Here is an 11,524-nt window from a genome sequence, read left to right on the forward strand (position 1 = left end):
CTCCTGGAGGGAGTTGGCAACAAAAATCTTCTTTGGGAGAGATTTCAGGGTTTAGGTGCCACAATTTAGAAGGCCCTTTTCTGGATTGCCACCCATTTAATCTCATAGGACAAGGGCACTTGAAGCAGAACATAACTGCAGTGGTTTAGTAGTAAAGTAGGGGAGTAGGCAGTCTTTCAGGTAGGTTGAACCCAATCCATAAAGGGTTTAAAAGATTAACACTAGCACAAATCATACTGTTGTTAAAGGCATAAGAACAAGCCAGGCTGGTTTATTTCTGGTCACTTGGCAGCACTAATTCATGGAAGTAGTCATGTGATTCCTTGGATGCTGGCCTCTACAACTAAAGTAGCATAGATTTGCCTTTAGATGAAGAGTTGCAGGAACTCTTTTGCAATGGCCTCTAACACAAAATACTTAGGGACTTTCACATGTCCCTCTCGTGTACAATCTCACTGAAGCTTACATATTCATAGATTCTTCCTTGTCCTTCATACTGAGAACCACATGGTCTTTCGACAATAATTTGTCTACAGTGTATTTAACTGACAGTTCACCTTTTCTCTGAAGATTAATCCAGATAACAAAAGATGTCTTTTTAAAAATCACTACAACCATGTAGTGAAACACAACACGGTAATTCATATTTTACACATATGGAACTAAGGCTGAGGTTGTCCTTGCTCAAGCAATTTCACAGCTGAATTGGGATAGAACCCTGGATCTCTTAGAAACAGCTGAATTTTGCTTCCCAGAATGCTCTAATGCTGGAAACGGAATTGGATTTCATTGATTAGAAGGAGAGAGAGAGAGAGAGATGAATGTACTTGAGTCTCCCATTTAAATCAGTTCACTTTCAAAATGTTCAACTTTGTATGAATTGACCTGTCATATTTTATTTGAAAATAGGGACTTCAAATTCTGATGAGACAACTTTCTTATAATGAAAATAGCTTTGAAGACTCCAAGGCCTTCATATTTTTTACTAGTATGCTTTTATTCTGAACCAGAAGCACAAACATATAATATGATCCTCCCTTCTTTCACAGCCAGCAAGTCAACTATAAAATTACCTTGTCTTACCAGGCAGACCTAAAAATAGAACTCTCCCGCATACAAATCCCCTCTTCATCATTTCACGAAGTATATATTTGGGATGGCTGAACATCCAGGAGGAAGTGATTCAGTTTCTGTGGAGGAACTTCTGCTATATTCATTACAGCTAACACTATCATAGATGTGTAGTTTGAGATAACATTTCTTCTACATTAAGTTTCCATCTGCAGGGAAGTAAAAGTAGCAAGTTATTAACTGAAGGAAGTACTAAATTGCAACATGGCATTTTAAAAACATAAAAGTAGATAAGTTCACAATATTAGTGTTAACAAGAAAAATATTAGCTTTTTACAGTTAGGGAATGAACATATTTGCACTAATGCACTGTCAGACATGCCCAGTCCGTCTTCACAAACATACATTAGACATCACTGCAAACAATATATTCAGATATTTTCTGTATACATGTGAATATACAAAGCTTTCTCAGATTAAGTTAGATTATTTGTCTATTGAGTTCAGTTTTATCTACTTTATTTGGCAACAAACTCCAGGGTCTTTGGAAAAGAAAGTTCCCTTCCAGCACTACTACCCAAGATCCTCTCTGTATCGATACCAGGGACTGAGCTTGGAAGCTTCTGGATGCATGCTTTATCATAAAGCAGTGATGGCGAACCTTTTCGAAGACCGAGTGCCCAAATTGCAACCCAAAACCCATTTATTTATTGCAAAGTGCCAACACAGCAATTTAACCTGAATACTGAGGTTTTCGTTTCGGAAAAAACAGTTGGTTCCAAGGCGTGCGTTACTCAGGAGTAAGCTTGGTGATAGTTGGTGGCTTTGCTTTGAAGCAACCATGCAACTCTTCCAACAGGAGAATCACGACCCTAGGAAGGTTTACTCAGAAGCAGGGCCCATTACCAGCAACCGAGCTTACTCCCAGGTAAAGGATCACGCTTTAGTTCTTCACATGAAAATCAGTGGGGTTTAACAGCGCTTAACAGGGTTACCTACACTGCTTCCCCAAAACTAGGTCTTTGGTTTAATGCTAATAATCAAGCCCAGGGGCCCAGGCCAGCCTAGATGTGGTGGGGGGGGGGGACTCTGTGTGTGCCCACAGAGAGGGCTCTGAGTGCCACCTTTAGCACCCATGCCATAGGTTCGCCATCACTGTCATAAAGCTTCTGTTATATATAGACTGTAAGGCTGAACACACTCAAACGTCAACTTTACAAAAAAGTAACAAACTTTATTGATATTTATCGCCCTAGCTACAGGGTGCTGGAACTGAGGGTTCTTGCCCTCAGTTCCAGTATATATAGGGTGTGCTGTGGGCGGTCCTGGGTATTGGCCGGAATGAGGGTTGTTGGGGAAAACCAAACTGAAACTTACTGGGAGTTACAGGAAATGAAACCTGGTCCTGACATAGACCAGCAGAGGACACCATTGTATGTGAGAAAACTTAACACATAAATGGATTCTATGCTTATGTGGCAGTGCTACATGGAACATAAAACATGGCAATAATAAAACTAATATTCTGTTCCAAACAGCAGCTACTCTGATAACTCTGGAAGCCCACAAACAGGCCATGAAAGCAGTGGTTTTCTAATGCAATTTGTTCATGGCTAATGAATGTTGAATGTTAACTAACAGTGGAGCTTTGCTATGCATCTGTCATTTTCACTGTTGGTCTGTTTGACAGCTCTGAACCTTTAGCTGATGCCGTCTGTTGCAGTAATCTGTCCTATAGTAACCTGCCCTGCATTGCTGTGCTCACAGTGAGGCCCAGAAAATAGCAACTGGTCCTCAACAATTTATACTGCCTGCTGGGAAAAGGAGAAACTTTTATTCAGCGATCAAGTCATATCGTGTTATACAGAACAAACGGAGCCCACATTTTCTGGCTTTTAAAAAAACTGGCAATTACATTTTGCTAACGTTTAAACTATTGTTCATTAAATTTAAATTACCTGTGTCTTCCTTATTGACTAAAATACTGGTAATATCCAATATATACCCCAGACATTTGCTCCATCGTGTTCCATATAGTAATGGCAATACCCATGGAACTGGATAAGCTTTTCTCAGCTTCAGATCTTCTCTCTTGCTGAGAAAATGCAGAATCTCTGCAACCAAAATACAAGTAAGGGGCGCCAATGAATTAAGTAAATAAATGTGACTGTGAAAGAAGAAAGAATGCATACAACAAATGGTTAAGAACTGTATCAGGAACGATTATTTTAATGGATACCTTGTTTGTTCTGTTTTTCTGATGAAACAGATTATTTTCATGTTAGGATCACTTTTACTAACCATAGAATAAATAGGAAATGGGTTTTTTTGACATTGCTGGTATTCTGGGTTCTCCCCCTCCCCCTGCCCCCATGGCAACACAAAAACCCACTCTTCTGGAAAGACTCTCGATATCAATTTTATCTGTTACCATTCTAATCATTATACTCTCATTTAAAAAATAAAACAGATTAAGTGGCTTTTGAGCACTGAAGAGCTAGTAGGAAGTTTAGTCTCACACACAGCAGGAACGTCCTGACTACTTCCGTACCATGCAGATCAAATGACAAACTAGCATCTCCGACTGGAAAAAGTAACCAAACACTCAGAGGAAATGCGTTAGGCTAGCTGGTCCCCAATATGACAGAGCATATCTATTTCAAAATTAACTTTGTTACTTAATATTTATTCTCTGGATATTTTAACTAGGTCATCCTATTTTCAAGTACTTCAAAACGCATTTTACTCTTATAATGTCTGCTACTTATCTGCTTATGTTAAGGACACTGGCAATCATCCATTATTCACTGAAGACTAGATGCCTGCTTAGCTCCATAAAAATTCTGCTTATTCATAGGATGTCTCTTTGTGCACAAGAACATTATACAATTTATAAAGCTGAAAGGTCAACATTGCAGTAAGCATGATTGGGAAAGTAGTCACCAGCAATACTTAATACAACAAATCATCCATTAATGTGGAGGAGTGTGGCAAGGGTGGATTGGGGAGGGGACAAGGGGAAAGGTAGGCCTGGCGAGAGAGTATTGGGGTGGAAGGGGAGACTTTCCTAGGTGGGCCCTGTGGGGGAGTTTGGGGGGCAGGGGTGGAAGGGGAAGGTGTTGCCAGGCCCATGGCAGGCTCGACAAGTTTTGAGGGCAGGGGGTAGAAGGGGAGGGTGCAGGGGTGGGGAAAGGGAAGACGAGAAAGGCTTTCCCAGGCCTCAAAGCAGCTGCTCCACAGCCTGGCAATGGCCAATGGGGGTGCAGGATGCACAGGGCTTTGATCCCTGTGCTTCCTGCACGGTAATTAGCTAAGAGTTCATCGTTTCATTCAAACCCTTAGCCAATTATGTATTGTTAGATTGTTTACTTATTCGTTAGTAGGCTAGAATGGACAAATGGCATTTTATCAATGGACCCAAATAACAAAAGATAATCTTTTGATAGCAGATTTCTTTCTTTATTCCCTACTTTTCTCCCTAATAGGGACCCAAATTGGCTTTCAATGTTTGCTTTCCTGTCTTCCACTTATTAACCATATGATATAGATTAGGCTGAGAGAGCTACTGGCCTAAGGTCAAACCTGGTCCTCCCATACGTTAGTATGACCGATCTGAAGATTCACCAGACGATGCCAGTTGCCAATACTTTGATTCGTATATGAAACAGCGCTGTAGGAGCAAAATCTGAACTTTTCCCTCTTATTTCTTTGTATTTTATTTTAGTTCCCCACTATTTAGTTAAGTGGACCTGTGTATATAATAACATGATATTGTTATGCCAATAAAGGTTCTTTGATATGATTTGTTAGTATGACAATCTAACCACTACACCACTCTGGCTGCTCTCCTGAATGCTTGTGATGGTACCTATCAGAACCTGACAACTGACTTGCATACATTCACATACACACAGGAGAAAGGAAAGGGTATGTTTATCCAGTGGCGTACCAAGCCTAAATGGCGCCCAGGGGCATGGCTGCCTCCCCGCGCCCCGCCTCTCCCCGCCTGATTTCCTGCGCCCTACTTACAGAAGCCAGCAGGGAGGGTGGGGGAGGGTGGGGTTCAGGGGAAGGGCAGAAGCTGGCCTGCAGGAAGCCTGAGAGGGCAGGACGGTGACTCCTGCCGCAAAGCCCTGCTTCCCCCCACGACCCTGCAGGCCAGCTCCTGCTCTCCCCAGGGCCTATGGAGGGCAGAAGCTGGCCTGCAGGGAGCCTGGGAGGGGGAGGACTGCTGCTGTTTGCAGCTTGGGTGCACGCCATTTTGTCATGTGGAGGAGCGCCCGGCAAAACGGCATGTGCCTGGGGACATGGGATACTCCATGTCCCTATAAGTGGTACACCACTATGTCTATCTGAATGTGAAGAAAGACAGCATACAGTGTGGAAGAAATGGGGAAAGAGACAGACAGCAGAGGCGAGCCAACTGGAGGTGATGCACCTTGTAGTCTGCAGTCTCTTCCTGGGGATCTGATAAGAATTTTCAACATTTGTGTGTGGCAGCAGTGCCTCTTTACTTCCACTTGTATTTATAAATGTTTATAAATAAAATATGATTATAAAAATGGCATAAGCCTTCAGTACTTTCTCATCCAACAGAAACTAATGCTTGGGAAAACAACTAAACGTACAAAATTTAAACAATCACGAACAGACCTTGGCACTGGAATACTAATTTAATTATTTTCAGGGATTTTTCTCTTTTTGGTTGGTTGTATGATTTGGGGGGTGACCCAAAGGACGTTTTGGGTTCAGGGATGCTGCAATCTTCATTCCTTTCTAAAGCTTCCAGTAATACAGAGAAACAAAGGAGAAATGTTGTTTGCAAGCAATATGCAGGGGGAATACGTGCAACTGCAGACACAGGATAGTCTTCTGGGTCCGATCACATGATCAAAGCAGGACAAAATTTATCCTTTACCTTTTAGCTGCAGAAAAGTTGAAAGGATACAGCCCAATGGAAACCAGTGTAATGTAGCAGTCAAGAATAGTAGACTTTAATCTGGAGAACTGAATTTGGTTCCCTTCTCTTCCACACGAGCAGCAAACTCTAAACAACTGAACTCCTAAGGCAGATTCCGCACAGGCCAAAATCAGCAGTGTGAGGACAGTAAAAACACCATTTTGGGGAAGGACTTTGCACAGGTGCTGCTGCTGAAGAAAAGCTGCAAAAAGCTATCTCCTCCAAACCGGCGTATATCTCGTTTAGTGAGACTTTTTAAAAATGCCATTCTGCAATTGGCACTGAGCAAACAACTGGGCAGAAGGCGCTTTTGCTTCGGCCACGCTTGCGTGTGTGTTTTTAATTTCTGGGCTCACTTCTGCGTAGCCACACAGGGGCATAATCGGGATTCGCGGGATGTCAGTGTGGCTGTGAGGGTTCATGTGTGCATTCCTGCATAGCTACACAGGAATGGATGGCCAACAAAAAAAACCCCTGCTGTGCCTCTGTGCGAAGGCCGGCAGACTGCCCTATGATTGCTTGAGAGGGATCAGCAAGTTAAGAACAGCATTTTCCAAAAGAGTAGCTAGTGAGAAGAACACTCTCTTATCTTTCCCTCCCTGTTCTCCTCCTTGCTGTCAAAAAGACACTTGTATTATTGTCTGGAAACTTTATGCCTCAAGAACCAACAATGTTGTTAGGATTTCAGTAAGTATTCAGCAAGGTTGCTTTCTTATTTTTGTACGGCCAACAAAAGACACACTTTTATCAAAAGGGCTACAACTGAAGCTGAAAAAAAAGCCTCCCACTGGAGTGCAATTTATAAAGTACCATAACAAAGTAAATTGGCATACAATTGAATACAGCCAAAAGCATCCAAACAATAGTGCATATGAGAATAAGTCTCGTATGCACTATTGCTTATTCTCAAATTCACGATTGTCGTTTGCTCACGTGTCGTTTTCAACGCTGCAAGGAACTAATCTGAAGCACTAATGAAATTTGTATTTTTTCTTTGGTCAAAATGACAATAGTCAAATACTAGTTGTATGCGCGCACTCGCTGTGTGTAGAGTACCGGGACTATCGTAAATTAATCCTTTTTATTTAAAGTTTGCTTTTTTAAAGTTATGTTTATGCTAATTTAAATGCACTTATTCGTATAGATTTAGTTTCAGATGGTTTCAAGAGCGGATGTCTTCAATGCGCCGAGCTCCGCCAATGCATTTCCATCCCAGCCATTCTTAGTCGGCCTCAGCTGAAATTCCGAATGGGAGTCTCATCTCACTTCCTACATTTTGTACCTGAGAGTTTGGGAGTTAGAAGGTAGTTGGGAGTCCGTCCTCTCGCCTGGCTATCCAGCAACGAAACGCAATCTAAAATAAGTTAATAAGCTGGCGGAGAACTCCCGAGGTATCCCGAGGAAAAATGGAAGAGGAAGTTAACAACAATGGACGAAACAGATCAGCGCAGTTCGGTGTTTACTTTTGACGGCGTGCGGTTTTTGCGCAACGGTTCGCCCTCATCTTTGCGCCCGCTCTTCCTGTTCCGTCCTTCATTTACGGCTTTGCTTCCCTTTGCCGCGCCTTTATCATTGAGTTCGACGTAGTCGTCACGTAAGAGGAACGACGCTGCGGATGCGCCGGGTCAGTGGCAGGATCCCCACCGTGCCTTCAACTCTGGTTTCCATCGGCCGTATTCCAGTTCTGAAACATCGCCATCCTGTGAGGTTATTGAACCTGGAGGTCGCGAATGCCCGCAGATTGGTGAACTCTCGTTACTCCCTTGGTTGAACTTCACGCCAAGTGGAGTCCGCTGCGAAAATATCCGGTGCTGGCGGTTGTTTTTTTGGGCCTGTTGGCGAGGACGCGGCCGTTGCCCTCGTGAGGGGTGGCGTTGCGGAGGTCAAGGAGCGGCGAGGTTACGATTGACTTTATAAGAAGCCGGATTGACGTACGCTGACTGGCCCCGCCAAGAACATTACAGCCCTGGTAAATTTGTTCTAGCGCAGTATATGATCATACAGTCACGCATAACGGCCTGAGGGTCGACGGAGCGGGAGCGTTGAGCAACCGGATTGATATTTAATGGACATCGTTACGAATTTGATCAGGCTGTGAGAGTCAGTATATGTCCAACACTCAATGAAGCGCATCCTGTAATACCGGAGTTTCTGCCTCGAGCTTAATGTGGTGTATTGCGGCAGGAGTACCTGCCGTTATCCGGCAGAATCCCCGCGGCTAAGTTACCCTCCCAGTGATTCATCTCCTTAACTGACGGCCGTGAGGCAGCTGGTTTGAGGTGCGGTTTTACCGTTTCGCTGATCTCGCCAGCGATCCCACGTAATCACATCAGCATTCCTATAGGGTAATAGCTGTGGAGCTGGTGGTAGCGCAGTCTTTTGTCATCTTAGTTACCGGCCCGGCCTATAATGGCCTATAATTTTCACCAACCTTTGATTGTGTTTTAATGTCTATAGTCTTAGATAAATGGTTAGCAGGAGTAATATAGTGAGCGTTCGTAATTTTTTACTTGTTATAGACCGCGAGGTATCGGTTTTCGGTATTTTAGTATTCGAGGTGGGTAGGCCGGCATTAGTTGTCCAGCCCTGTCCGTATTCGATCAGTTTTAGGCGAAACGCTTTATTGGCGGAGAAGTCGTTCTCCACCTTTGTAAAGTTCAGCCAGGCCAGTGGAGGAGGTTGGTAGAGTCCGCGTTCAGTATTGCGCAGGGATCCCTGCTGATGGGACGGGTAGATATTTTCGGCGGTAGGCGCGCCATATGATAGCGATGAGATATCGTTATGTTTCGCTCGGCTTCTCGCAGACCTCCACCTATCCCAAGAACGACGCGTGGTCGGATCAGAGACTCTGTTTCATTCTTTTGGTGCGTTATTTAACGCCAGTCCATTAATACATATCCAAGTGATTCTGGAGCTTCCAGGTGGACTCTGGAAGTATCATCAAACCTGGGCACGCTGGCGGCGCATCGTTGTCGATATCCGCGCCCACCAGGTTCGCGTCTTCACCGACGTAATATGGTGAGCATTCTGCCCGTCCGTGAACCCGTCCTCGAAAGAAGTCCTCGCCCTGAGGATCACCGTATGGAAATGCGCCGGGCTTCGAAAGGGTTGGTCTTTGGAGAGGTTGGTTATCGCCTCCCAGTAATTCGCCGAAAGACCGAGACGGCTCGTCATGTTCAATAAGCGGAGCGTGGTGGTTGTGATCTGTTTTGCGTTCCCCAGACTTATTGTTCCGGGTGACTTTTAACGCCCATTTCGCCTATCGTGGCTTTTAATCGGTGTCCGCCAGGGTCTTCTCCCTGAAATTTTGGTCCGCCAGCCGGCATACGCCGCCTAAGATCCATCCTTCGGTCGGGTTAACGGTCGTGATCCTTCTATTGATAGAGCGCCGCCATGGTCCGGACTATTATGCCTGAGGTCCGGATGAACACTCCCTGCTAGTTCAGTTACTGGCTATTGATTTGCCCGCTTCCGCTGGAGAGACTGGCGGATCCAATTTGGTTTCTGGAATGCTCTAATGGACCCTGTAATTTTCCGCACGCCCTTCGGATGCGTGAGCAGGAGGACTGGAACTTGCCCGTAATGTTCATTCCAGGTTGTCGGCTCAGTTCCGGGCGCCGCCTGCGGGTATACAGAGAGTTCGCTACGAACAAGCGCCAGACGCCTGTGAGCTTAGTGGAGGTGAAATCTCGCGATTTGCGCCACGCAATATCTTATAGACGCCATGAAAGTCGCTCTATGAGATGCGCATTTACAGTTCGAAATATACCTCGTGATCCGCCAGCTCCGCCCGCACAATTATTTCAGATATTCGACTTTTAACCCGATTCGAGGTCTTCAAATCTGGCACTGAGCATCAGCCAGAGGCTTTTATGAGCTTTTATGATAAGGTCGCTGGCTTCGCCCGCTTCTACGCCAATCAGTGAACTGGAGGCTCCCTTTGCCGCCCCTTCAGGCCCTTTGTTTGGCTCAGGGTTTTCCTTGCCTCTGAAGCCAGCTGTTGATGGTGGACCTTAGCTGCTAGTTAGACCAATTCCACCTTCGGAATCCGCAGAAAGGGAGTTCTTCCAATCCATACCATGAGCGATCAAATTCCTGAAGCGTTTGTTTACAAACCCACGCACTACCCGCCAGATCCGAGGATCTGGCCGCCACCACCCGCTTCAACCCGCTTCTGGGGAAGGTAATTGAGAGAGTGGTGCTGGAGCAGCTTCATGTTCGATGATGCCATCGCTTTCACCTCTTCCAGTCCGCTTCCGCGGCTGGCATGGACGAGACCGTTCTCGGCCGCCGCCAGCAGACATGTTCCGGTGATTCAGTTCTGACTGGCGGATCGGCGCTTGCTGGTATTGTTATTCAACGCAGCGCTTTGATGTGGTCGAATTATGATCTTTGACCTAATCGTCTGGAATACCGTCCTTTCAGTGGACGTCTCCGTCAGAGTTATGGATTTACTCGCGCCCGCTTTGATTGCGGTAAAATTTGCGGGGCTTTACTATCCCACTCCGCTATTTAATATCTTATATCTAACTGGTACGGAGTTTAAAATGACCTGTCACCAGTAATGCCTGATGACACGCAGCCCATCTCTGTTGATGGAGGGGAGCGTAACGTTTCCCGCGCTCCAGCACCGTTTGAGGCGTTGCTGGTTGGTTGGCGCAGAGCAGCGGTTAAAAACTGAAACCACCGAAAGACGAGATCCTCTGGCTTGGCTGCGGAGGTAGATAAATCTCTTTTTTCAGCCGCCGGTGTGGAGGGCTATATTGGCTGACTCTCCGCGGCGCATCTAAATCCACCTGATCTTCGGTTCTTCTTCAATGAAGACCCAGGTAGTCCACCATACAACCCGGGTTGTTTTTTCCACCTCCGCTGAAAGGCCCGGTCGCTGGCTCTTTTCTCCCGAAAGCAGACCTAGCCACCTTCCGCGGATCCATAACGTCACCTCCAGGTTAATTTATTAGCAACGTCTTCATCGCTGGCCTTCCTGCGTTACCCGAGATCAAAAGCTGGTTCAACATGCGCTATTAAGAATTTATTGGCAGGCGTTTCCATTTAATACCTTATATTCGCGTCCTCCAGTCGGCGCTTCAGCCGTACTGGCTCCCCGTGGAGTTCCGGATCATATCTTCTGCTGTATTGGTAAGGCTGACCTTCAAGGCCTTACGCGGCCTGGGACCCTCGTACCTTCGAGACCGCATCACCCCATATGTCCCGGCACGGCCTCTTCGTTCTGCGGAGGCCAACTTATTAGTGGTCCCTGGCCCCTCAATGATGCTGTGCTGGTTTCCACACGGGCCAGTGCCTTTACGGCCCTGGCCCCGCCTGCGTGGAACACCCTTCGTTGTTATCTGGAGATCCTGCGGGACCTTAACGAGTTCCGCAGGGCCTGTAAAACGGAGTTGTTCCGCCGGGCCTTCGGAGGACCCAGCCGCTGATGGTGCCCCCCCCAGCTGGCCCCTAACCGGTTTATGCCTGGGCTTACCATCCAACATG

At 45.8% G+C, this 11,524-nt stretch overlaps 1 protein-coding gene across 1 annotated transcript in view; it reads right to left on the bottom strand.

Moving 5' to 3' along the window:
• PRSS12 (serine protease 12) overlaps positions 1-10,335 on the bottom strand; it is a 74,953-nt gene extending 64,618 nt beyond the window's left edge. Inside the window, exons 1-2 of the mRNA XM_048508745.1 lie at positions 10,272-10,335; positions 3,030-3,185 (exon numbers count right to left, since the gene is read on the bottom strand). Of these exons, the coding sequence (XP_048364702.1) occupies positions 3,030-3,185; positions 10,272-10,335 (220 nt within the window). The remainder of the gene's footprint in view (positions 1-3,029; positions 3,186-10,271) is intronic.
• Positions 10,336-11,524: the final 1,189 nt, after the last annotated feature.

Source organism: Sphaerodactylus townsendi, linkage group LG10 (genome assembly GCF_021028975.2).
Source record: "Sphaerodactylus townsendi isolate TG3544 linkage group LG10, MPM_Stown_v2.3, whole genome shotgun sequence".
Classification (NCBI taxonomy): domain Eukaryota; kingdom Metazoa; phylum Chordata; class Lepidosauria; order Squamata; family Sphaerodactylidae; genus Sphaerodactylus; species Sphaerodactylus townsendi.